The 27,501-nt window shown below is 49.4% G+C and overlaps 3 protein-coding genes across 3 annotated transcripts; 1 reads left to right on the top strand and 2 right to left on the bottom strand.

Annotated features, from left to right (window-relative positions):
• Positions 1-2,058: 2,058 nt before the first annotated feature.
• Positions 2,059-4,751, top strand: LOC136552804 (heat stress transcription factor B-4b-like). The gene is made up of 2 exons (XM_066544373.1): positions 2,059-2,490; positions 3,807-4,751. Exons 1-2 carry the CDS (start codon positions 2,236-2,238, stop codon positions 4,491-4,493), a joined length of 942 nt encoding a protein of 313 aa, XP_066400470.1. The 5' UTR covers positions 2,059-2,235; the 3' UTR covers positions 4,494-4,751.
• Positions 4,752-5,842: 1,091 nt separating this feature from the next.
• Positions 5,843-20,940, bottom strand: LOC136552803 (uncharacterized). The gene is made up of 6 exons (XM_066544372.1): positions 20,587-20,940; positions 20,219-20,308; positions 19,883-20,119; positions 19,632-19,734; positions 18,190-18,419; positions 5,843-6,524 (listed from the first exon to the last, which is right to left on the bottom strand). Exons 1-6 carry the CDS (start codon positions 20,910-20,912, stop codon positions 6,314-6,316), a joined length of 1,197 nt encoding a protein of 398 aa, XP_066400469.1. The 5' UTR covers positions 20,913-20,940; the 3' UTR covers positions 5,843-6,313.
• A 5,163-nt stretch (positions 20,941-26,103) lies between these two features.
• On the bottom strand, positions 26,104-27,260 carry LOC136552802 (peroxidase 2-like). Its single transcript, XM_066544371.1, has 2 exons — positions 26,982-27,260; positions 26,104-26,865 (listed from the first exon to the last, which is right to left on the bottom strand). Exons 1-2 carry the CDS (start codon positions 27,252-27,254, stop codon positions 26,104-26,106), a joined length of 1,035 nt encoding a protein of 344 aa, XP_066400468.1. The 5' UTR covers positions 27,255-27,260.
• Between the last annotated feature and the right edge of the window lie 241 nt (positions 27,261-27,501).

Raw genomic sequence — 27,501 nt, 5'->3', positions numbered from 1 at the left:
GTGATTTTTTTTCATATTATCATTTGAGTAAGTAAATGCATCCGTCTAAAAGTTACTCTTAAAGTTTTACATGACAATCTTTTTGCAACTTTTAAGTATTTGCCAAGTCTTGTTTTCTAACCTCCAATATAAAATCATTTACTTTCCAACCAATTCACTTTGCAGTCTTGGTTCAAATTTAATATGGGTAATGGCTAAATTTCTATTTGAACTTCCAAATTCGTAAATGGCTTAAAAACATTCTAAACATTTCTTCTAGTAAGTGAGGTCTTTGGGTTATCTTACATCAATCGTTCCCAATTGTGACTATAAACATTACGCATTGAGACTGAATGTTTGGAAGCGGTATAACTCGATTTGTCTTGATAGTTTCATAAAAGTATACATCTCCTATAGTTTATAGATATGTTATGATAAAATAAAGTGCTTGGGAATAGTTGATTTTAGCCAATCCCAAATTATTACTTATTTTTTAATAGAGTATAACTGAAATAAATGATAACATGATTGAAAATATATATTGTTTGCTATTAAGCTAAAACCTTTCTCGTCTATTATCATTTAAACTTTATTTCAATACATGCGAAATTGATTTATATTCTCAATAATCATATGTGCAACTAGAAGTGTGGAATACATCTAGAATTAATGTTTGAAATCATTTATGAAATTGCAATTTTTGAAAACTATGCCCTAAATTGAGAATTATAATGTGGCTTTAAACAATACAAAACTGAATGGTTTTCTTCTTTATAAATTATAAAAAAGAATCCAGATGCATATGATAGTTGAGGTTGAAAGTGAACTTTTTTAGATTAAGACTAAAAGTAAGATGTTATAATAGTTGGGGTTTAAAATGAACATTTATTTAGCTAAGATTTGAAAACTAGACTCTCATACTACATCTTTTTTTTATAATATACTTACTCATTAGGGCAGATCTAGCACTGGATCGGTTGGGCTCGAACCTCCGCTATCGCCGCCGGATGTATAGAGCCCCTGCTAAGTCCCCCGGTACAAGTTTATAGTCACTGAAGCTTAGAACAGGAGGCTAAATATAGAAAATATATATAAGGAAGAGCAGCCCCTCCTAGCATATATTTTTTCTAGATCTGCCACTAGGGACTCATACCATATATAGTTAAAGGTTTTCTCATGAAAAAAATAAATAATATCCATATGTAATCAGCAGTCTCATCTCTTTCAAATCAAAGGACTAAACAAAGATCCAACGGCGACAAAGGTGTCGATGGTACATCACCTTATACGTTTATAGGCATCTCTATTTGAAAATAACTAAATGCGTCGTCATAATACTATACACTAGCTGCTTGATCTCCTCCAAGCAACACGTATGCCCTAGGCAGCAATTATAATAAGTATGGTGAGTGACACGAGCGAGAGGGTAATGCCAAAAGAACGACCTAGCTAGCTAAAAGCAATGCAATATATGCAAAGCTTCTCTCTCTCAGCTGCTGGCGAGTGGCGACCATCTTCATCTTCTTCTGATCTTCTCTCCAACAGCTAGCTAGCGAGTAGCGATGTGTAGTACTACTGGAGTACCCCACACCACCCTGCACTGCTCCTGCACAGATATCCATGCATATGCATATATAATGATGAGAGAGAGAGAGAGAGAGAGAGAGAGAGAGAGAGAGAGAGAGAGAGAGCGAGCTCTGGCCGTCCTCTCCTCTGGCTACTAGCTAGGGCAGGAAGAGAGAGAGAGAGAGAGAGTGTGTGGCCTGTGCAGGGAGAAGCAAGAGAGGCAGGCAGCGGTCCAGGTCGTCCAGGCAGTGGTGGCCTCTGCAGCCTGAGCCTGACCCACGCACGAGAGAGAATATTTGAAGGGGGAGGAGCTGAGCCTGAGCTCATGGGGTGTGTGTGTGCGCGGTGCGGTCATGTGTCTATGTGTGCGAGTGCGAGACAGTGAGACTGGAGATAGAGCTAAAGAGCGGCAGCCTTTAAACTCTCTCTCCTCGCACTCTCTCTTAGCTTTCTCCCTTCCTTCAGCTGCGTGCAGCTCCCATAGTTACTACTAGCTTATATTGCCTCCTCCGATCCTCCACCAGCGCTCTGGCTCGCCTCCCTCCTCGCTCATCTTGCTTAGCTTGTCCTCCATCCATCGATCCATCAATCTCTTCCTGTGCCGGGCGAGGTCAAGGAGAAATATAGAGCGAGGGATCAGAGGCTAGCTCGATCTTAGTTTGGCCGGCGGCGGCCAGCCAAGGGCGAAGCATGGCTTTCCTTGTGGAACGGTGCGGCGAGATGGTGGTGTCGATGGAGAGCTCGCACGCGAAACCGGTGCCGGCGCCGTTCCTGACCAAGACGTACCAGCTGGTGGACGACCCCTGCACCGACCACATCGTGTCGTGGGGCGAAGACGACACCACCTTCGTCGTGTGGCGCCCGCCCGAGTTCGCCCGCGACCTCCTCCCTAACTACTTCAAGCACAACAACTTCTCCAGCTTCGTCAGGCAGCTCAACACCTATGTATGTATGCTGTGCTAGCTAGCTCGATCTACTTTTCCTTCGGTGGCATGCAATGCAATATGCATGCATGGTTTCAATTCCTTGATGTGTTGTTTCTCTTGGATTTTATTTTGCACATTGCGTGTCTCATCTCTAGCTAGGTTTGCTGCTCTTGTTTCCTGGCTACCTAGAACGTGACAAGCTAGTAGCAAGCAAAAGTTTTCTTTTTTTCTTGGATACTGATCTCTTCGTTCGCCGGATTTATTTGGTTACACTGTGTGCTGAATATACGGCAGCAGGCATTGGTGTGACCTGCCAACGACTAGCTAGCCAATCAGTTGCATTCTGCTCCCCTCCCTGTGACAAGCAGATATGCTGCTGCATGCATTTAATTTGTGGTTTGCATTTGGGTTCAGCTCCACTCACTGTTCTTCGGCTTTCTGGTTCTTGTTGACTTGTTGAAATGGACTTCATTCGACCACTTACTAGCTTCCAGTCAAGCTTAGATTTACAAGACCGTTTATTCAGAGGCTTACCCTTTCAAAATAGTGAATTTTTTTGTTTTATTTTGTGCCAAGATAGATACTGTTTGGGTACTAGTCCTATACTGCCTGCTTCTTTTTGTGCCAGGCTACGATCTTTTGTCAAACCATTGACTTGGTGCCAGTATCTTTTATTTATCTTTTCTACGATCTTAATCGAAAGGCAGAGCCACTTCCATCTTTTTCAAAAAAAAAACCTTTTTATTTCTCCATTAGCCAACTCTTGCCTCATAATGTTTTATTGGTATATATGAATCATAGAAAACACTAAGGTTTCATGTGCATTGTACACATGGGATGAGTCATCCTTTGTGCGCTAGTCTCACTCCCAATCATTGGGAAAAGATTGGCACAACGAGATTAATACACACACAGAGAGAGAAATAAATAAATATATATATATATATACCTATGGTATTCTGTGCCAAGCAGTATATACCCTTATACAGTAGTACAAGATACCATGCATTACCACCGCACATCACATGACATGACATGACTAGCAGCTGAGCTGACTACACATCAGTACAGTACTACACACATGCACACAGAAGCACTGATCTGATGAGCATCCATCGTGATGTACCAGACGCCGTCTCTCTCTCTCTTTGCATTGCTAGCTTGATGCAGCATGTGCATGCATGGTAGCTGCAATTGCAATGTGCTGTTGTGCAACAGTGTCGTCGTCGATCTCTCATGGATTTTCCTTATTATGCTAGCTAATAACACAACTCACTGCAAGAAGAAAATGCTGAAAGTTTTCTTTGGTTTAATTTGTTGTTTTTGCTGTTGCAGGGCTTTAGGAAGATAGTGGCAGATAGGTGGGAGTTCGCCAACGAGTTCTTCAGGAAGGGCGCCAAGCACCTCCTCGCCGAGATCTACCGGAGGAAGTCGTCGCAGCCGCTGTCGACGCCGCTGCCACCGCATCAGCCCTACCACCATCACCATCACCATCTCCACCACCATCACCACCTCAACCCATTCTCCCCGCCGCCCCCGCCGCCGACACAGCCGGTGTCGTACCACCACTTCCAAGAAGAGCCCGCCGCCACCGCACACGGTGTTCACGCCGGCGCCAGCGGCGGCGGCAACAATGAAGGCAGTGGAGGCGGCAGGGACTTCCTGGCGGCGCTGTCGGAGGACAACCGGCAGCTGCGGCGGCGCAACTCGCTGCTGCTGTCGGAGCTGGCGCACATGAAGAAGCTCTACAACGACATCATCTACTTCCTGCAGAACCACGTGGCCCCGGTGACGAGCCCCTCGTCGGTGGCGCACGCGTCCCTGCCGCCCAGCGCCGGCGGCGCCGCGTCCTCCTGCAGGCTGATGGAGCTGGACCCGGCGGACTCCCCCTCTCCGCGGCGGCGGCCGGAGGACGACGGCACGGTGAAGCTGTTCGGCGTGGCCCTGCAGGGCAAGAAGAAGAAGCGAGCGCACCAGGAGGATGGAGACGACAACCATGAGCAGGGAAGCAGCGACGTCTAGCCGCCGCTGGCCCGCCGGCCGGCCGGCCGGCTTACATTGCTCTCGTCCGTGTACATATAGAGATCAGATCAGAGAGTAGTTTCGATAGCTAGCTCGTTAGCTAGGCTTTGGTAATTTCTTGAGTGCGTACTGAAATTAATGTGCAAGAGCTAAGTGTTGATCTGTCTGAGAGAAACTAACAAGAGTGCATGTATGCATGGATGGATTTTAGTCAGCTAATCTAGCTGCACTGCAGAGGCTTTGCACCACCTTCTCAAATCAAATCTCAACAAGTTCTTCAATTCCTGGCCGTGCATGGGAATATGGAATGGAGTGTGCATTGCTCTCTAGCTTGGTGATCGATCGACATCGAAGCATGTTAGATAATCTACTGTTTTTTTTTTAACACACAGCAAGGGAAGACGGCGTCGAAAAGGCTTTCTGCTGTGGTACTGTAGCCGCTGTAGAGGCAGGCGCCGAACGGCTCACCTGCCGTACTATAGCCACATGCAGGGACAGACGCAGAAGTCAGTCTTGCTGTGTTATCTAGTCACAGTTGCAGCAGGACAGTTGTATTAGGATTAGATGGATAGAGTTGTATATATAGTTTGCCACTGCAACTCAACAAAGAGAAGTTCAGATTTGACATCTCCTATACAGGGCTCCGGCCAACGCTGGTGTCTCTGCTGTGTGTGTATGCTCTGTTCTCCCTTTTCTTCAACCTCTAGCCATAGTATGTGTGGTCGGACAACGTTTGTTCGTGGTCGGCTTAGCTAGTGAGTGCTCGATAACACTAGCGGATGCTCGATAAGACTGGTGAGTGGTCAACTCACCTGAGCCGGTGATCCTGTGGGCCAACAAAGCACCCTAGCTGACTGCTAATAAGTTGCTAAATGCATGCTAAGCAGGCCAAACAAAGCCCCCAAGGTTTATTATTAGTTTTCATGGGCTGATGGAAATCTTCTCTAAAAGAAAGGACAAAATTGATTGATAGAAACCTATCGAAGATGCTTTTGGGATAAACTTATATCACCTCTGTATATGCAATGAGATTCTAAGTGCCAGTATATATATATATCCATGCATGATGCATCTCTCCAGCTACAGTGACGAATGCTCTAAGGGTTCACTGAACTTGCAGTAACGTGTACATTGCTGGTCACCAGCACTACCTGCTACTAAACATCCTATAGCTTATGGGTAATACACACTATATATAGCACATTGTCTTTGACACGAATTTCTATATTGCTGAATAACTTCTCTACATCACTAAGCCCCAACAAAGCAAAAAGATTACCATAAAGCATTCTCATATAAAGTGTTTTTTTTTTCTTAAAGAAGAATCAACGCAAGATGTTCAACATTCTATCTTTTTCTAGGAATGACAGAGCTAGTATAACTGATGCTGTTAACACAAGTACAATATAGCAACAGGAGCAGGAAGTTATGTGTCTCATCGGTTGATAGCTTTGCTCCAACGGCAGTTACATGCTATACATACACAACTGTTTGGTCCACAGATGTTAACAAACAGTCTCCCACCACCCAGTAATCTTTTTCAAAACAAATGAAGAAAAACAAACCAATTGAACACCGTAACTGAACAAAGAACATGGCGTGTAAAAGAGCAGTCATATCTGAAGCCAATCAATTCAAGCTTAGACTTCAGACAACATTCGCTTTCGCTGTTCCCCTTCTGTCATGCCATAGTTAATGCATCCATCTCAAGCTATCATATCGTCTCATAAATGGTAAGTACTTGGTCATCTTTGTGAAACCGTTAAGATCAGTGATACAGTTGGAACTAAGCTGTATCTAGGAACACAAAACAGCTGCCGTCAGTCATCTGTATAAACTGGTTCCTGCCAGTCTTTGGTATTCTTCTTTGGATCATCACAGAGAGCAAGATCTTTATCGAACTCTTTCATTGTCTTCACAAACGTCCTCGCGCCTTGCATAATCAACCTTTCCACCATGAACAGCTGATAGTTGTTCTCGATTACCGGATTCAATATGCTGCTGAAGTTAGATGAATATGCTAGCCTGTACCTGCATGCACAACATGCCACCATAAGAGACACAAACAATGTACTGTCATAACTTGTCTCAAGAGAGCACATGCAAATATAATGCTGCACTGCTAACTGCTACGCAAATATTACTTTTATATTAGCAGTCCATGGTGATAGTTACTTGAGAAAGATGAAACCATCCATCACTCATGGAACATTTTAAACATTCGAAATATATTACTTAGGTAATCATTCAGGAATACAGTTCCTGAAATAATAGAAATCATTAAGCATTGGTCAAGCAGGAATACATATGAGAACCAAAGCATAGTTTGGTACAGCATCTAGTTGAGAGGCAGCTCTCCCAGGCTCAAACCAGGATGCTCACAAGTCACAAGTTGTGTCCAAAGGGTCTGGTATTTCCAGGGGTGGAGCTAGAGAAATATGGAGGGGGGTGCGGCCATCTAGGCTTCCGTCATAGCAATTATAGTGTAACTTAATACTGCTACGGCCAATATTTTAGCATCAATAATTAAACACAAGCAATAATAATAGTGTATACTAACAATGAAATAGCAGCAATTGTGGTTACCGTTTACCAAAATATAGTTAGTGAATAACACAATTATATATACAAAAGATTGTTGTGGCATTGACAAAATGCAATCGTCAATCCTCAAACCATTCAATTTTAAGCAAAGAGACAATTGAATGATCCATTGAAAAATAAAAATCACATATGCCATGTAGAGGCAAAATTGGTGGCTAGGATCTCTCAAATCTACAAAGCTAGACGGTCTTCCTAGAATTTTTGGGATCAATATATGCATCTTCCATTTCTAATATTGCAATCTTCCTGTATGGTGCTTTCTTTTGGAAAATGTTTTCATGCTTTTCCTAAAATCCACAAAAGACATTTATATTTTAGTTGATTCGGTTGTCCATTACCAGATATTTGAGAGAGAATAAAAAAAGTCAGACCCTAGAATCTGGGCAAACTAGCAAGAAGGCAAGAACTATAAAATTGAAATCAATTTGGATGTTCCGATTGATGGAAATTGAAAAAAAAAGTAAAGAAGCTTTGAAGTTGCTTACTCTGCCTTGTGATCAAGATTGAACGGAAAATAGAGCAGGGTAGCGGGCAAACTGCAATCCTGGAGTCCTGGTGCCTGTGCCCCTGAGTGCAGGCGGCTAGCCGCCTGGCCAGCACGCAGCAGTGTTGCGGCCATCGGCTATCCCACCGCCTGCCACCGGACTTGGCCACTTCGCGTCGAGGTGAGAGAATGGGCGCGGGGAACTGCGAAGGGGAGAGAAGGGGTGCGGCCGCGCGGGAGGGGAGGCGACGCGTGAGTAGAAGCGTCGGCCAACAATTCCGTCTCCCGTGCGAAGTGTAATTGATCTTTGGGCTGTTGTAGGCTTTCTCTATTGGCTGAGTTGGGCGGTGGGTGCAGACGTTTGGATGAGGGGTGCGAATACGGTACAAATCTGTATACTACAGCGTATTTCGCAGTTTGGTGTGGGTGCGGCCGCACCCGGTCGGACCTATATGGATCCGCCCGTGGGTATTTCCATCTCTTAAGACAGCCAGGGGGCGTCATCTCCCTATGGTTTTTTAGCAGGAATACATATATCCAAGGTGTGGTATCTCACAAATTTTGATTGATGTCTGGGATAAAGGTGCAAGAAGAGTAGGTACATGCATGGTGCCAGTATTGTTAAATAATCTGCTGCTCTCCTCTGTACGGCGCGGCATGAGCAGGCGCCGAAAAGACTCTCCTGCTGCTGTACTGTAGCCGCTGCAGGGGCAGGGGCCAAAAGGCTCACCTACCGCACTGTAGCCACAGCAGGGGCAGACGCCAAAGTCAGCCTGCTGTCACATCTAGTCACTGTAGCAGCATGGCAGCCTGACATGTCTATGCACTATGATTAGATGAGTAGAGTTGTATATATAGCTTTCCACTTCAACTCAGTAAAGAGAGTGAGTTCAGTTTTGCCATCTCCTATGCAGAGCTCTGGTCAACGTTGGTGCTTGTGCTGTGTGTGTGCGCTCTGTTCTCCTTCCCTTCTTCTACCTCTAGCCATAGTGTGTGGTCGACAACGTCGGTGAGCAATCGGCTCACCCGTTTGGAAGATCCAGGGGCCAACAAGTGGTATCGGAGCCGTACAAGCGCCGTCGCCGGACTAATCACTGGCAATGATGGGCGGTTTGGAGATGGGCGACAGCAGCGGTGCTGCTGTGGCTGTCCAGCCACGACAGGAGGTCGTCGTGCGCACGGTGCGGGAGGTCAGCGGCACCAGTTGACCGACGCTGACTCGCACCAACTATGCCGAGTGAGCGGTGACCATGAAGGTCAAGTTCAGAGCCCGACGGCTCTGGAATGCTATTGACAAGGGCACCGACAACGAAGAAGACGACATGTCAGCGTTGGAGGCTATCATCGCTGTTGTGCCAGCGGAGTACAGGGAGCCGTTGAGGACGAAGAACTCTGTTAAGGAGGCGTGGGAGGCCATTGCAACGATGCGCGTCGGCTCCGACCGCGCAAAGAAGGCAACGGCCTAGCTGCTGAAGCAGGAGTACGCCAACCTCAAGTTCAAGGATGGTGAATCGGTGGAAGACTTCTCTCTCCACCTGCAGTTGCTCATCAGCAAGCTGATGAGCCACAGTGTCACCATCGACGAAGAAGAGGCGGTCTCTAAGTACCTACACTCCGTGCCGGTGAAGTATATCCAGATCGCTCTCTCCATAGAGACTATGCTGGACTTGTCCACCCTCACCATTAAGGATGTGACAGGCCGTCTACGGGCGGTGGACGAGCGCATGGAGTAGGCCACAGCAACGACGGACAGCGGCAAGCTGCTACTAACAGAGGACGAGTGGGCTGCCCGGAGCAACTCCGGGGAAGCCTCCTCCAGCCGCGGTGGCGATGGCAAGCGCCGCAGCAAGGCTTCTTCGGAGAAGAAGGTCGACCCCAACGCCTGCCGGCGTTGTGGGAAGACAAGCCATTGGGCAAAGGAGTGCCCAAATCGCAAGCAGTAGAAGAAGGCTGAGGCTCATTTAGCGCAGGCTGATAAGGATGATGATGCCACTCTCCTGATGGCGACGTCGCACGCAGACGAGCTGTGTGACAGCTGCCTGGCCGGAAAGCAGAGGAGGCTGTCGTTCCCAAAGGCGGCCAAGTATCGCGCGGCGGACGCTCTCGAGCTAGTCCACGGCGATCTCTGTGGGCCAATCACGCCAGCCACAAACGATGATCGACGGTACTTCCTCTTGCTCGTGGATGATTGCAGTCGCTACATGTGACTGCAACTCCTGACGAGCAAGGACAAGGTGGCGGAGGCGATCAAGTTCAAGGCGCGCAGGAGGCGGAGAGCGGCAAGAAGCTGTGCGTGCTGCAGACTAATTGGGGCGGCGAATTCACTTCGGTGGAGTTCGCTGCGTACTGCGCGGATCAGGGTGTGGTGCCACACCACACCGCGTCGTACTCGCCGCAGCAGAATGGCGTGGTGGAGCGGCGGAACCAGACAGTTGTCGGCATGGCTCGATCCATGATAAAGGCCAAGAGCATGCCGGCAAGGTTCTGGGGTGAGGCGGTGACCACGGCGGTGTTCATCCTCAACCGCGCGCCCACCAAGGCCCTGAAGGGCAAGACGCCGTTCGAAGCTTGGTATGGGCGCAAGCCGAGCGTGTCCTTCCTCCGGACATTCGGCTGCATCGGCCACGTCAGGAAAACGAAGCCGGTCCTCACAAAGCTGGAGGACAGGAGCACACCGATGGTGCTCCTGGGCTACGCGGAAGATACCAAGACGTACCGGCTCTACGACCCACGCGGAGGCAAGGTGGTTGTCTCGCGCGACGTCGTGTTCAACGAGAAGGCGACTTGGGACTGGGACAATCCGGGCACGGGGGAAGCTGGTGGCTTCACCGGCACCTTCGTCGTCGAGCACTTGGTCATCCACGGTGGTGGAGACGCTGGAGAGGAGGTGCTGATCACTCCAACAACAGAGCCGAGCACTCCTGGTGCGGCGCCGAGCACTCCGGGAGTGGTGCCGAGCGGTCCTGCAGTGGTACCGACCACTCCAGGACGAGTGCCGAATGCTCCCGTAGCGGAGCCGAGAGGTCTTGCAGTGGTGCCGACCACTCCAAGACTGGTGCCGAGCACTCTGGGAGGGGGTGCCGACCACTTCAGGAGTGGTGACGAGCGGCCCAGGAGCAATGCCGAGCACTCCAGGTGTTGTGCCGACCTCTCCGGTGGAACAGGGGACTCCATCGACGCCGATCGAGTTCGCCTCACCTCCGAGCGACATCACCGAGTTCATAGATGCCTTTCACGACGGTGAGGAGGTGCGGTTCCACAGGCTGGACGACATCGACGACGGCACGGGGTCTTCAGCCCTGGCGGGTCGGCTGCTCAATGACCCAGAGCTGCTTCTCGTCAGTGTAGAGGAATCACCCACGTTCGAGCTGGCCGAGCTCGATGTAAATTGGCGACGGGCGATGCTGGAGGAGATGAAGGCGATTGAAGAAAACGAGACTTGGGAGCTCGTCGATCCACCTCCAGGATGCCATCCGATCGCCCTGAAGTGGGTGTACAAGGTCAAACAGGACGAGCGCGGCGCCATTGTCAAGCACAAGGCGCGCCTCGTCGCCCGAGGCTTTGTCCAGCGCGAGAGCATCGACTTCGAAGAAGTCTTTGCGCCGGTAGCGCGCATAGAGTCTATCCGACTGCTGCTGGCTTTGGCAGCAGCGAAGGACTGGCGCGTCCATCACCTGGACGTAAAATCGGCCTTCCTCGACAGCGAGCTGGCGGAGACGGTCTTCGTCAGGCAACCTCCAGGTTTCGCCGTCAAGGGAGCGGAGCACAGGGTGCTCCGACTGCGCAAGGCACACGACGGGTTGCAACAAGCCCCGCGAGCGTGGAACGCCAAGCTGGGCGAGCTTGGGTTCGCGCGGTGCGCAACCGAGCACGCACTCTACACGCGGCAACGGGGGAAGGAGCTCGTCGTCGGCGTGTATGTGGACGACTTGATCGTCACCGGCGCACGTGCGGAGGACATCAACAGCTTCAAGCGCGAGATGGAGGCTCATTTTCGAATGAGCGATCTCGGGGCGCTCTCCTACTACCTCGGCATCGAGGTGACCTCGGCATAAGACGCTCACGCTCGGTCAGAGCGCGTATGCCTCGAAGCCGTTGGAGCGGAGCGGCATGGCTGAGTGCAAGCAGTACGTGACTCCGATGGAGGAACGGCTGAAGCTGACGAAGGCCAGTACCGCGACGAAGGTAGATGCAACACTCTACTGGAGCATCGTCAGCGGTCTGCGCTATCTAGTCCCCACGAGGCCGGACATTGCGTTCGCCGTGGGCTACGTCAGCCGCTTCATGGAGGATCCCCGAGAGGATCACTGGGCTACGGTGAAGCAACTGCTGCGCTACGTCAAGGGAATGGTGGATCAGGGGATCGTCTTCCCCAAGACCGGCGGAAGTGGGCTGCAGCTCACTGTGTTCAGCGATGCAGACATGGCGGGAGACATCGACGGACGGCGGAGCACCTCTGGCGTGCTCGTCTTCCTCGGGTCGGCTCCAATCTCATGGCTGTCGCTGAAACAAAAGGTGGTGACGCTGTCCACGTGCGTGGCAGAGTACGTGGCGGCGGCCATAGCGGTGTGCCAACCTGTGTGGCTGCGCCGGCTGCTGGGCGAGCTGACCGGTGTGGAAGTTCACCCACCAACACTGATGGTGGACAACCAACCCGCCATCGCCCTCGCGAAGAATCCGGTTCTTCACGACCGGAGCAAGCACATCGACGTCAAGTTCCACTTCCTCAGGGACTGTGTCGATATAGGGCAGATCGTCATCGAGTTCGTCGAAATTGGTCGGCAACTCGCGGACATCCTCAACAAGCCGCTCGGCAGTCTTCGGTTCACAGAGCTGAAGAAGATGATCGGCATGGTGGAGGTTCTAAGGTTAGTAGCAGGATTAGGGGAAGAATTGTTAAATAATCTGCTGCTCTCCTCTGTACGGCAGGGGCAGACGCCAAAAGGGGTCCCCTGCTGCTGTACTGTAGCCGCTGCAGGGACAGGCGCCGAAAGGCTCACCTGTCGCACTGTAGCCACAGTGTAGTTAATAAGCCCTGCTTCCTAAGCACTTCCTAGATAACTATGCTAGTTAATTATAGTCATTAAAGACCTTGGGCAGCCCAAGAGGTGTGTACGGCTGCCAAGGCACCTATCTGATTAGCTATGCTCTAGTGAGCTGTTTGTAATCAATACAATGTCTACCTCTATATATAATCAAGGAGACAGCCTGGGGTTTAAGGCTGTTCAGGCTAATCAAGTCTGTGTTACCTCCAACATTTGGTACCAGAGCTAGGTTAGACACCAGAGAGCCACGAGGCCAACTCCTCACCTTCTCCACCCCATGTCGACCTCTGCTGAGCGCGCTGCCAGGCTCAAGGCCAAGGGAACCGGCGATGGAGAGCTGGGCGACTCCTCCGGCCGTGCCGCGCGCTTGAAGGCTGCAGAGGAAGCAGCAGCGCTGGCAGTCCAGGCAGCAAAGCAGGCGGTGGCTGCTGCAGAGGCGGCAGCAAGGACGGCGCAGGAGCTGCGGGCCAAAATTGCTGCTGAGAAGGGAGAAGAAGAGGATACAGAGGAGGAGGAAGAGGAGGATCGGGGGCTGCGGACTCCGTCGCGAGACAGGAGGTGCTCGCAGTCACCACTGCGGGACCGGAGGCGCGGCCGCGGCGGCGGTCGCTACGAATCACCGCACGGCAGAGTGGTGTACCGCGACTCCGGTAGCAGCACATCGTGGCCGATGCTGGACAAGTCGAACTACTACGAGTGGAGTCAGATCATGAAGTTGAGGATGCAGGCGCGCGATCTCTGGGACGCCATCGAGGGCGGCCCTGTCCAGTTTCGCGATGACAGGCGTGCACTGGAGGTGATTGTCGGGGCCATGCCCAAGGAGATGGGCATCCCACTCCTCGACAAGGCTACGGCGAAGGAGGCGTGGGACGCCATCGCTGCGACTCGCGTCGGCGTAGACCGGGTCCGTCGAGCAACGCTGCAGCGCCTACGCCGCGATTGGGAGAACATCGGTGTCAACCCCGGCGAGCAAGTGGAGGATTTCGCCCTGCGTCTGTCAACTCTGCACCAGCAGCTTGTCATTCATGGTGACAAGGACATCACTGAGGAGCGTGTGGTGGAGAAGTTTCTGCGCACGGTGCTAGCCAAGTACGCGCAGATTGTTGTCGCCATTGAGCAGTTCCTCGACTTTGAGGCGCTCACTCTTGAGGAGGTGACTGGAAGGCTCAAGGCGGTGGATAATCGCGAGGAACAAGCGCTGACCGAGCCGGTGGGCATCAACGGCAAGCTGCTGTACACCGAGGAGCAGTGGAGAGCGCGCTGGAGGAAGGAGAAGAAGGGAGATGATGCCGGTGGTTCTGGTTTCAGGAACTAGCGCGGTGGTGATGGACGTAGCCGCGGTGGTGGACGAGGACGAGGCAGAGGCGGTGGACGTGGTGGCGGACGAGGAGATGGCAATGTTACTGGCCGCGTCGGCCCCAAGAGTGTCCCCAGCCGCGCCGTGAAGGTGCAGAGCGCGGCGGTAGAGGTGGAAACCGTGCTGGCCGCGGCGGTGGCAGCCGTGGTGGAGGCCGTGGCGGCGGAAATCAGGCTGGGCAGCGTGACGGGAACCAAGGAAGGCATGAGGCGCGTGCCCAGTACGCCGAGTGCGATGAAGATGGCGCTCTGTTTCTGGCACATGGCTTCATCAGCCTGGAACAGAGCACGCCGGCGCACAGCTACACGGCGCAGCACGTTGAACTTTTCCAGCCACGTGCTCGCACCTATCTCGGCGTGCACGAAGAAGAGGTGGACAGCGGCTGGTACCTGGACTCCGGCGCGATGCATCACATGACCGGGCGCCAAGAGTTCTTTGCTGATCTGAACACTGGCGTTCGAGGAACGGTCAGGTTCGGGGACGCGTCGAAGGTAGAGATCAAGGGCGTCGGGTCTATTGTTTTCCAAGCCAAGACCGGTGAGCAGAGGGTCCTTCATGGCGTCTACTTCATTCCGGCGCTGAAGAACTCTATCCTAAGTCTGGGTCAGCTTGATGAAGGAGGGTCCAAGGTTGAGATTGACGATGGCGTGCTTCGCATTTGGGACAAGAGCCGCCGTCTGCTCGCCAAGGTACACAGAGGGAAGAATAGATTGTATATTCTACATCTTGAGGCTGCACAACCTCTCTGTCTCGCGGCGCGCAAGGATGATGAGGCGTGGCAGTGGCACGAGCGTTTCGGCCATCTGCACTTCGACGCACTCCGGCGACTCAGCAAGGAGGAGATGGCGCGTGGGATGCCGGTGGTCGACCATGTTGAGCAGGTGTGTGACACCTGCGTTACCACCAAGCAGAGGCGGCGTTCCTTTCCGGCTGCAGCAGCATACCGTGCCCAGAATCAGCTTGAGCTGGTGCACGGTGACCTGTGCGGTCCGGTCACGCCAGCGACACCGGCGGGCAACCGCTATATCTTGCTGCTCGTCGATGACGCTACCCGTTTTATGTGGGCTGTGCTGCTGCCATCCAAGGACGCAGCAGCAGAAGCAATTAAGAAGGTCAAGGTGGCAGCAGAGGTGGAAAGCGGGCGCAAGTTGAAGGTCCTGCGCACCGACAATGGCGGCGAATTCACCGTCGCGGAGTTTGTTGCATACTGCGCTGATGAAGGTATTAAACGGCATTTCAGTGCCCCTTATTCACCGCAACAGAACGGTGTTGTTGAGCGCAGGAACCAAACAGTGGTGGCCATGGCACGAGCTTTGCTCAAGCAACGCCGGATGCCCTCTCGGTTTTGGGGGGAGGCTGTGATGACGGCTGTGCACATTTTGAATCGATCCCCGACGAAGGCGCTGAAGAATGCCACTCCTTATGAGGCGTGGCACGGCCGGGCACCAACAGTCGGCCATCTCAAGGTCTTTGGCTGTGTGGCCTATACCCGGCGGCTTACTCAGCTTAGTAAGCTCGATGGCCGCGGCGAGACTGGCGTGTTTATCGGTTATGCGGAAGGGGCCAAGGCATACCGTATCTATGATCCAGTGTCCCAGCGCGTGCGTGTCAGCCGCGATGTGGTGTTCGATGAAGGCCGCGGCTGGGACTGGGCATCACCGGCAGCAGGCACATCAGACGCAGCGGGCAGTGAGTTTACTGTTGAATTCCCATGGGCGGAGGAACTCCCTGAAGCAGGAAGTTCAGCGTCGCCTTCACTATCTCCTCCGCCACATCCTGCATCGCCTGGTTTCTCTCCGGTGAATGCAGGAGAGCCTGCAGCGGAGGCAGAGGCGCCTGCGTCGCCCAGAACACCTACACCAGCTCCAGTAAGTCCTCAGGTTGAGCATGTGACCCCCCTGGAGGATGATGATGAAAGGGTGGATGCCTACCACGACGATGAAGAACTCCGCTATCGGAAGATTCATGACATTATTGGTGATCAGCCAACCCCTCCGCCGGCGCAGCGGCTGTTTGCAGAACTGAATCTCACCCATTCTGATGAGCCTACAAGCTATGAAGAAGCCAAAGATGATCCAGATTGGCAAGCAGCGATGAAGGAGGAGCTGAGATCAGTAGAGCGGAATGGGACTTGGGAACTTGTTTCTCCCCGTCCTGGTCACCGTCCAATTTCACTGAAATGGGTGTTTAAGCTGAAGAAGGATGAACATGGAGCTGTAATTAGGCACAAGGCAAGACTTGTGGCCCGTGGTTTTGTGCAGCAGGAAGGAGTTGATTATGAAGATGCTTTTGCACCGGTTGCAAGGCTAGAATCAGTGCGTGTTTTGCTTGCCCTAGCAGCACAAGAGGGATGGGCAGTACATCACATGGATGTGAAGTCTGCATTTTTGAATGGAGAACTCCAGGAGGAGGTTTATGTTACACAGCCTCCAGGTTTTGTAGTACCAGGAGAGGAGAAGAAAGTGTATAGGCTGCACAAGGCTCTGTATGGCCTAAGACAGGCTCCTCGGGCATGGAATGCCAAGCTTGACTTGACTCTCAAGCAGATGGGTTTTGAGCAGAATGTGTATGAAGCTGCTATGTACAGGAAGGGATCAGGTGACTCCCTACTAGTAATTGGAGTCTATGTTGATGATTTGATCATCACAGGAGTCAACCAGCAGAAGATTGAAGCTTTCAAGGTAAAGATGAAGCAAACCTTTGAAATGAGTGATTTGGGTCTTCTGTCTCTCTATCTGGGAGTTGAGGTGAGACAATCAGAGGGGAGCATCACTCTGAAGCAAACCCATTATGCTAAGAAGATACTTGAGCTTGGTGGTATGGCAGGTTGTAATCCAGCCACCACACTCATGGAAGAAAGGTTGAAATTGAGCAAGGAAAGCACAGCAAAGGAAGTAAATCCAACTCAGTACAGAAGACTGGTTGGCGGCTTGAGATACCTAGTGCACACAAGACCAGATTTGGCTTTTGCTGTAGGGTATGTTAGCAGATTTCTGGAGAAGCCAACAACTGTACATCTTCAGGCTGTGAAGAGGATCTTGAGATACCTGGCTGGTACTCTAGATCATGGGCTCTGCTACACCAGAACAACAGGCAAAGCAAGGTTTGTGGGTTACAGCGATTCAGATTTGGCTGGAGATGTTGATTCAAGCAAAAGCACAACTGGATGTTTGTTCTTCCTTGGAACCAGCCTGGTCAGCTGGCAGTCTGTCAAACAGAGAGTTGTTGCTCTGTCTAGCTGTGAGGCTGAATATGTGGCGATGACAACAGCTGCAACCCAAGCTTTGTGGTTGTCAAGACTGTTTGCAGATTTGTTGGGAAGAAAAGTTGAGGTGGTGGAACTCAGAGTAGACAATAAGTCTGCTCTGGCTTTGGCAAAGAATCCTGTTTTCCATGACAGGAGCAAGCATATTAGAATCAAGCATCATTTCATCAGAGATTGTGTGGAAGAAGGTAGCATCAAGACAGAGTTCATTCCCACTGCAGATCAGCTCGCTGATATACTAACTAAAGCCTTGGGCAAAACCAAGCTGGAAGAGATGAGGAGCAGGATTGGGATCAAGGAGATCAAGATTAGTTGAAGCAGGTCTTAGGGGGAGAAATGTAGTTAATAAGCCCTGCTTCCTAAGCACTTCCTAGATAACTATGCTAGTTAATTATAGTCATTAAAGACCTTGGGCAGCCCAAGAGGTGTGCACCTATCTGATTAGCTATGCTCTAGTGAGCTGTTTGTAATCAATGCAATGTCTACCTCTATATATAATCAAGGAGACGGCCTGGGGTTTAAGGCTGTTCAGGCTAATCAAGTCTGTGTTACCTCCAACACACAGCAGGGGCAGAAGCCAAAGTCAGCCCTGCTATCACATTTAGTCACTGTAGCAGCATGGCAGCCTGATATGTCTGTGCACTAGGATTAGATGGGTAGAGTTGTATATATAGTTTTCCACTGCAACTCAGTAAAGAGAGCGAGTTCAGTTTTGCCATCTCCTCTGTAGAGCTCCGGCCAACGCTGATGCTTGTGCTGTGTGTGTGCATGCTCTGTTCTCCCTCCCTTCTTCTATCTCTAGCCATAGTCTGTGGTCGGCAACGCTGGTGAGCGGTCGGCTCACCCGTGTGGAAGATCCAGGGGCCAACAAGTATTACTTGTCTGACAGAAATGAAAAGAAGCCAGGTGCAAAAAGAGTAGGTACACGGTGTCAGTCTTACTTGTCTGATAGAGATGAAAAGAAGCCTGGGGTCCTTTCATTTGAGGCAATGAAAAGAGTGCGACCTGGTCGAATCCACTTTGCAATTCTTTTCTTGATAAACTCAGGGCGAGTATCTCTGTCAAGATGAGGATGAAGACTTCGCTCAACACCAAATCTATCTTTCCTATTCTTTAGTAGGTCACCTCGTCTCACATGAATAGCATCATAGTCACCAAGTATCTCTTTCATCTGAAGAGAGCACACAAATTTATAAGCAGAGAATAGCATGCTGTATTTAATAAGTCAATATTACTAAACGAATATTGAATACACAGGAGATATTAAGTTGTCCCTGAACATCCATGCACAGACCTGTATGCACAAGATGTAATAGCATGCCGCGCCCTATTCTAAGAATAAATGTGGCATACATGGCATGTCATGAAAGCATGCGAGATGAGAATATACTGAATGAAGTAATCATTCGCTGCTTGCCAGCAAGTTTAAACAGGCAGACTGGCAGGGGCCAGCTGCTGCACATGACTCATAACATGCTACATTCAAATGATATAAATACTACAACAGTGTATAGAATAGTAGAGAGACGTTCATAACAGGATGTGGAAACATGAGTGCTTCTAAGTGGGAATCTGACAAAATGCTACTCTAGTAATTGGGTACATTCAATTACTGATGGTAGTACTTTCTCCATCAGGCACTAGAAGAGATAAATTTCCACACAGGAGCTAATGATAGGTTAACATAACAAATGTCAAGAATAAGATTTTGAGACAAGCAATACAGCGCAGGGAAAATGGTTACTTGCCCGTGGGTTGGTGGTCACTTTCATTTCAAATATTTGTAAAACTAAATGGTAAGTCATGTTGATCCCTGGCTGCCCTGCACAGGTAAACAACTAGCTTACCGGTACACACACTCACTCACTATGGCTAGAGGTAGAAGAAGAGATTGAGAACAGCGCACACACACTCAACACAAGCACCAGCGTTGGCCGAAGCCCTGCCCTTTGGTTTGTAGCAACAAAACTAAGCATTCCATTGCCCTTTGGATGGAATATATACAACTCTAGCTGTACCTCTATCAGGTACATAGTTGTTGACCAACTACCTACTCCTGAGTACAAGAGTACACCAACTACCTATTCCTAAAGTACAGGGTACACCAACTATCTACTCCTAAGGTACAAAGTATACCAACTACTCCTAGCAGTACAAAGCTTACCTCAGCCCACTACCAAGATATGATTGATGTAATAGCTACCAACTAATGTACTAGAGGTGGCCTATTGCAATACTGCTACTACTACAGGAACTGATCGGCAGAGCCGATCAGTCCCCAACTCCCAACAGAGAGTGGTCGGCCGAGCCGACCAGTCTCCTACCAAAGAGAGAATGGGGAGCAGCAGATTATGTCTAACAAGTCAATCTCTTAACAATATACCTTGTTTGCTGCATCCCTCAGTTTCCTTGTTGCCATTGTTGGCAGAAAAATGTATGGCAACATCACAGAGCTACGCTTGGTCCGGTCCTTGCACTCCATAAACCTGAACTGTAATGATGATTAAAGTCTATACCTGAATTTTATGCATTACACGATAGACATGATTAACCGTTACTATAAAATCAAATGATTTCTTTGAGTGCAGGTGGCATGGTATAGACTCGCAGGGAACAAGTATCCTTATTCCTTACCAAGCAAGAGGACTTGCTGTGCGGTTTATGAGGAGAGCACCAGAGTAATTTGAATTTTGTTTGAGTTCAGCTCTGCTAACCCCTTGCACATGCACCACCAAGCCATCCTCACCGAGTTTTGTACTTCTTGATATTATCTCGTACCATGAGCGTGGATTATCCAAAATAACAGGTACAGTTCTTGATATGAGGTCGATATCATATAAAGATTCCATTGCACAAGAACCTGTTTCCCACCTGCAAAGACATGGAGTTTACGTATTATCAGGATCCTTTCAACTTGGCCAAAAAAAAAAACAGTGTGCACATGTAGGTCAGGTACTTAAGAAGCAACACCTTTGTTGTGAAGTTGCATTGCTTGATTGAAGGAACCCCTTTGTATTGTGCACTGAATTCAGGCACATCTTTGCAGGCATGACAAGCACCCTGCAGAATGGGGCCATTGCACATTAGCATAATTCCACATTGCACACGAATTGGTGAAATTGAGAACTTGAAATGCAACAGAGCCCCTGTTTTCATTCAATCTGCTTTGGTGCTTCCTATCTTCTAACTGCCTACTAGAAGATCGATGCAATTTGGAATTCAATCGACATGACCATCTTTAACCACCGGGCGCCCATTTCTGGACGCCAAGGGCCACCTAGCGACCTCAATCAACGCGGGAGAAGAGAAGGAGGGGCGAAGCGACGACACCAAATTACCTGTCGAGGAAGAGGGCCTCCTCGAGGGCGCAGCGGAGGCTGGACTCCTGGTGCCCGAGGCCCGCGCAGGAGCCGCAGTGCTTGCCGGGGCAGTCGACGCGGCTTCCCCAGTAAAGGTACCTCCGGTTGCCGTCCCTCTTGTCGACGTCACGGGGCCGGAACCCCAGGAAGGACAGCGTGTCCGTGAAGGTCAGCGTGTCGGTGGAGGACAGGATGCACAGGATGGAGAGAGCAGCCGCGACAGTGATAGCGGCCAGGAGGGCCCTCTTCAGGGGTAGCGGCAGCGGCTGCCTGCGGCCGCCGGTGATCCGGGGATGGATCGCCATGGGAGGTGTGGGAATGTGCTCTGGCTATTTTCGCGAGTGGATACGACGAAGAGGGCGAGGAAGGGATCCAATGTATGGGCCGTATTGGGCCCTGTATCAGCCCAATAGTAATTTGGGCAATTTGGACCCATGGCGCTTTCAGCAGCCCGTGTGCAGCAGGTTATTTCAGCTACAAGCTGTCATTTGCTCAAAAAAAAAAAACTACAAGCTGTCATTTGCTCAAAAAAAAAAAAACTACAAGCTGTCACGCTAAACCGATGAACTGATGGTGAAGCAGGCTCTTTGTTCAAATGAGTTTGATGCAATGGCAGAAGGTGGTTTGGTGGGCGAACCGAAGACCTTGATTTTCTCTACTTTTTTACCGTTCGAATCTGAAGGGGAGAGATTGTAATAGTGTCGCTTGTGCGATTGCAGAGCTGGATAAATTATGAGTGTGTTGTAGGGGAAGAGGTAATCTCTAGCTCTATCCCATGTAACATTCTCGGTCTTCTTGTTGCTGATGCTTCAGCATATGAGTAATGCAAGTTCCCAGTTCAAAAAAAAGTATCAAATTTGTGCAAACACAACTTAAAAAAAATTGCGCAAACACATGGGTATCTATTTTTTTAATTATAACAATATTTATGCTTGTTTTTCAGTTTTTTGAATAGTTTGTCTTATTATTTGATTGTACATTTTAATATCAATGTTTATTTATTATCGTGAGAAGATTATAATTCTTGGATATGTTTTTGTTTGAGAGTTTGAGTTATAGTGACAAAAGCGATAAATATTATTTTAGATACGTCTAGCGCCCGGACGACCGCGCGCGCTCCGTGTCCCGCGCCCACATCGTGTCCCACGCCCGCACCGTGGCGCACGCCGCTTCGTGTCCCACGCCAGGACCGTGGCCCGCGCGCAATTCGTGTCCCATGCCCGCACCATGGCGCCCCCTCCACACCCACACACATGCAGGCGGGCCCAGTAGCTGTAGTAGGTGGCTGCTGCAGATGGGTTCCACTACAACATGTGCAACACCAAGATCACTTTTACAATATCTTGATGAAACACTTGCAACATACGCCCGAAACAATTGAAACACTTGAAACATACATCTGAAACACCAGGAAAACACGCTTGTGGCCATTGCAAAACATGTGCAATATTCAGATAAAACACCTGCAACATACGTATAAAACACCTGGAACACTTGAAACATACGCTTGTAATATGCATGTATATACAACATCCAGATTTACTTTTGCAGCATCTAGATGAAACACTTGCAACATAGTCTGAAACAGATAAAATATTTGGGACAAACACTTGAAAACACCATTACAACATGTGCAACATCCCAATATAAAACACTTGGAACATACCTCTAAAACATTTGAAACACTTGAAATATACTCTTTCAACATGCAGTTTCAGCGCAACATCTCCTTGTTGCTTGGGAGAATGGATCCGTGTCGGCATGTGGAGTTTTATCCCAGCCGTCGCGGGCTGCACGCTGGCGACTTCCACCCCGGCCACGGCGAACTAGGAGGGGGGCGCGAGATGTGCGTGGACGGGCTCCCGCCCAGGCTGCCGTGAGCTACACGCGGGCGAGCTCCACACCTGGCCACAATGAGCTAGGCAGGCGAAGGCGGAGGTCTTCTTGGCCGCCGACCAAGCGTCCGGCCCCCATGGGGGAGGCGACAGCGTTCTCCCTCACCACGGGCGGGCGGCGCATCGCAGCCGGTGGAGCTCGTGCGTACGCGGCTAGCGGTGGCGGTCGACGCTCGCACATATGCGGACGCGAGCGCTAGCAGAGCTTGTGCATACGCGACCAAAAGGCGGACGATGTGGTGGAGCCGATGCGAATGGAAAAGATAAGATGTCGCTCTTTTTTTATTTTTTAGAGAAACCATGTATGCTGATTGGGGGAACAGGCATGTAGGCTGGTCCGCAGCCCAGCTAGCCACGTCCGGATTGACCGACGTGGAACCGACACTCGTGGTGGAGCATTAGTGATTTTTAACATAACATAACATTGCCAATTCAACAAATCCATTGTTGCCTCCAGTAGTCGCCAACATCCATTGGCACCTAAATCCTTCTAGTTCTAGAATCGTCACCAACGCCAGAGAGCTACTATCACTCTACCCATCACCGTTGACCATGCTATTTCTACTTGTGACCAACTTCTCATAAGTAAAGCCTGATTAATTGTGGTTGCTCTTCTAGCGAGCTTGTCATGCATACACATCGAGTAGTTTATGGACTGATTGCATATAAAACCAAATTCACATGAAAGGACACGACAATAGTTTATATAATAACTTAGTCTTATGTTTCAATTAAATACATAACTATATGTCTTTTGTGGTGCCTCCACGTTAATCCTCGTGAGGCCGTCTAGACAAGAAAAGATAAATCCTAAAAAATCTAACAAAAATAAAAATATCTAGTCATCAATTCAATAGACTATAATCAACATTGATAATAATGATCATTGTATCTTTCTATTTTAGTTTCAAACAACGTAAACCCATAATACTATATTCAAATTATGCACATGTGCCACCTAAATTTGCAACAATTACCCACATGCTAATATGATAGATAATCTACACAACTCCTTAAATTTGCATCTAAACTGCCACTTCAGTCATCATTAAAAAATAAATTTATTCTCCTCAAATCTACATCTAAATTATTAAATCATTCTATTAAAAATGTTTAAATAACAATTAAGCATATATGTTTCTGCATGTTTGTAGTGTTAGATATATCTATATATCTTAACTATTAAATCATTCTATTAAAAACGTTTAACATATCTATATTGATAGTGTAACCATTGCTGCACATATGATTCATTGACAATAAATTCTTACATCTTGAGAAACGAGGGATGTTTAGAGCAATAATTCCACCCGATTAAGAAAACTCAATTCCCTTATCTAGCTAACTAATAAAGGGGTTTCAAAAAACAAGATTAAGGTTATTTAGGGGAGTTGTAATCAAGTAGATTGAGAAAACCCGGTGCCATTTCAATCCAATGACATTGCCGGCAAGAGAGAAGAGACGCGTCTGTTCGGGAATAGGCTTCATCGAACGAATGTCCTCCTTGCCAAGGCGAAGTTTCACTGCGTTTTTAAACCCGAGATCAACTAATGGAAAACACAACTTCGTGTCGTTCATCCACCATGGGGGCGCACAGAAGATGTTTGGACCTAGGGTCCACCCAATTTAATTCCCTATTTATAGTACATTTGAGGATGAGCTCTGCTGCTGGAACATCCTGTGGTTGGAAGAATGACATATAAAGTGGGGGTGGGGGGGGGGGGGGGGGGGTGGGGGGGGGGGGGGGGGGTAAAGTATAATTTACACCCTCCAATTATCGCCAAAGTATAGATTTCAACCTCGAACTTTAAAACCGGATAACTTTGGCCCTCCAACTCTTGAAAAAGTTCAACTTTTAACCTTCTGGGCGGTTTTACGTATGAACAGTACTTTTGATATTTTTAGGATTCACCAAAATTTTATATTATTTTTTTAAGCATCTTAACGTCCTCAAATGAAAAAACTCAAAACAACAAAGTTGTAGATCTCATTGAGAGCTACAACTTTGGTATAAAAAGTATTTTCATTTAACTCCATACAAATAATATATTAGTGCTCTAATGCGGCAAGCGCTAGTTGGCGATTATTATGATGCTGAAATTTTATATTATTTTTTCGAGCATCTTACTGTCCTCAAATGAAAAAACTCAAAACTACAAAGTTGTAGATCTCACCGAGGTCTACAATTTACATATAAAAAATATCTTCATCCGCCATCGTATTGAAGGGTTTTCTATTTTTTGAAATTAGAGTCTCATCACGCGACAAAATTGTTTCAAAAAATACGATGGCGGATGAAGATAATTTTTATATGTAAATTGTAGACCTCGATGAGATCTACAACTTTGTAGTTTTGAGTTTTTTCATTTGAGGGAAGTAAGATGCTCGAAAAAAATAATATAAAATTTCAGCACTATAATAATCGCCAACTAGCGCTTGCCGCATTAGAGCACATATTATTTGTATGGAGTTAAATGAAAATACTTTTTATACCAAAGTTGTAGCTCTCAATGAGATCTACAACTTTATAGTTTTGAGTTTTTTCATTTGAGGACGTTAAGATGCTTAAAAAAATAATATAAAATTTTGGCGAATCCTAAAAATATCAAAAGTACTGTTCATACACAAAACCGCCCAGAAGGTTGAAAGTTGAACTTTTTCAAGAGTTGGAGGGCCAAAGTTATCCGGTTTTGAAGTTCGAGGTTGAAATCTATACTTTGACGATAGTTGGAGGGTGTAAATTATACTTTACCCTAAAATGAGTGTGGTCGAGTTGTTTAGGGAAATTCAGCAAGAACATGGGAGGAACAGCTCAGTGGCTGACTTGTTTAATCCTCTTCGTTTCAACGTTGTTGGCGTCCAATTGGCCGGCCTCAACCCTCAAGGTAGCTGGGAGTCGGAAGGTGCTTTATTTTCTACGGCTGTTGCTAGGATATGTTTGTTTGCACCTGATGCTCAAGACTTTGACACAGAAATTAGACCTCGACAATCATAGGTTATTCCATATGGACCATGGCGGTGCTTTGTGTGCAGCTACTAGCTTGAATGTCTGATCAAGTCGGTTGGGCCAGATAGACGTCGTTTATTTACACACATTGTGTATGGATCGTGCCATTGTGCGTGGTTTATTTACCAAGTAGCGAAGTGAGCATGTACAATATATAACTAGCAAGATAACTCGCGCAAATAGCGTAGGTACTTAGTTTTTTCCCACTGTAATCATTTAGCTTGAAAATATTTTTTTTCAAAAAAGTTTTTCTCAATGTTCCCCGCTAAATCAACTCGCACGAATTCCATACAAATATGAGCTATCACCAATCAATTCCTTAGCTCAAATCCCATGGCTGTGTGATTTTTGCTGAAGCCAGAGCAAAGTAACCGCCGATGCGCTTCACTCAAAATGTTTAGGAAATTGCAATTCATCAAGAAATATTTTACTTGCTATTACACGGATGGGGCAGTAATAAGGAACAGATAATACAGAATATGCATTGAAAATAAAAGAATACAGAAATATGCAAAATAAAGCAGTTCACATGATTTCTGCTCAAGCGTGTAAACGATTCGAGAACAAAAGCTAATCTGATGCATCAGAAGCCAACTAGTTGACGACCCGGCAGTTCGTCCTGATCTCGCCGTTGGTGCCGGTCTTGACCTCGATGCTGGCCATCTTGACCATGGCCGCCTTGAACTTCTGCTCCCACAGCCCCGGGACGAAGGCGTTGAGCACCACCGACGCCGCGGTCTGCCCGGACTTGAGAAGCGCCGCGTCCGACGTGAAGAGCACGTTGCGGGCCAGCACGTTCTTGTAGTACTGGTTGTCCAGCGCATCAGGAGTCACGACGTCCTGAACCACGGTGTTGTCGGTGGTGGCGTTGGCCGGGCACTGCTGCCGCAGCGACGCGGCGAGCGCGGGGTTCATGTCGGACGTGGACTCGTTGAGGCGGCCGTCTCTGACGAAGGACGAGCAGTGGGAGCGGCCGACGGTGTGCGCGCCGGAGAGCACTACGAGGTCGTCGACGCCGAGCCCCTTGGCGGCGAAGCTGGCGGCGAGCTGGGAGAGGTTGAAGGAGGGCGGCGGCAGGTTCTGGAGCGCCTCGCTGGACAGGGACACGCGGCCGTCGCGGCGCCCCGCGGGCATCGCGAAGTCGGCCCTGCCCCCGCTGAGGACGGCGCTGGCGTCGCGGCCCGCGAACGCGACGACGTCGGCGCAGGAGACCGTGCCCGGGCAGGCGGCCTCGAGCGCCGCCTTGGCCGCGTCGATGACCTCGAAGCCGCGCAGGCTGGGGAAGTTGGGCGGCGATAGCTTCTCCGGCTGCGGGTTCGCCGGGGTCGGGTCGAGGAGCACGGAGCCGTCGCACCCCTAAATGAAGAGAACGTTGCTGACACGATCAGGCAAGGCACGTACGTGCGTGCACCGTGCACGGTGCTGGACCTGCTGGTGCATGTAGAGCAGTGAAGAACACAATGCATGCATACCTGGACGAAGCAGTCGTGGAAGAGCATTCGGATGAGGCCTGCCCCGACGCCAGGGTTCTGCTGCACCGCCTTGGTCACGACGCCCCTCACGATCGCTTCGGCGTTGGGGCACGCGTAGCTGTAGAAGCCAACGGCCAGACCGGCGCCGCTCGGGGTCGGCGTCGGCGCCGACGCCGGGGTCGGGCTGGGGTAGTAACCGTAGCCGTCAGCATGGCAGGAAATCATCACCGAACACAGCAACGCAAGTGATGTCAGAGCAGCAAGCCTGGCCATGGTTGATTCGTTGCTCCTGTGTTTGTGTTGTGTCTTCTCTCTTTTCTGCGAGTACGTACGTGTGTTCCTGACGTGTGCGAACAGTGAACGAGGTGTTGCTCGGAGCTAGGGCACTAGTGATGTAGTGCAGTGCAGGAAGTGATGCTGGAGAGCTGCCGGCTGGCACGTGTATTTATAGTCGTCGTCGGATGAATATAATGGACGACAACGACGACGATTGGTGCTTGGAAGAATGTGTGCGTTAGGG

This window comes from Miscanthus floridulus, chromosome 4 (assembly GCF_019320115.1).
Source record: "Miscanthus floridulus cultivar M001 chromosome 4, ASM1932011v1, whole genome shotgun sequence".
In the NCBI taxonomy this organism is placed as follows: Eukaryota; Viridiplantae; Streptophyta; class Magnoliopsida; order Poales; family Poaceae; genus Miscanthus; species Miscanthus floridulus.
The sequence above is the reverse complement of the archived record's forward strand: the minus strand, read 5'-3'. Positions and strand labels throughout refer to the sequence as shown.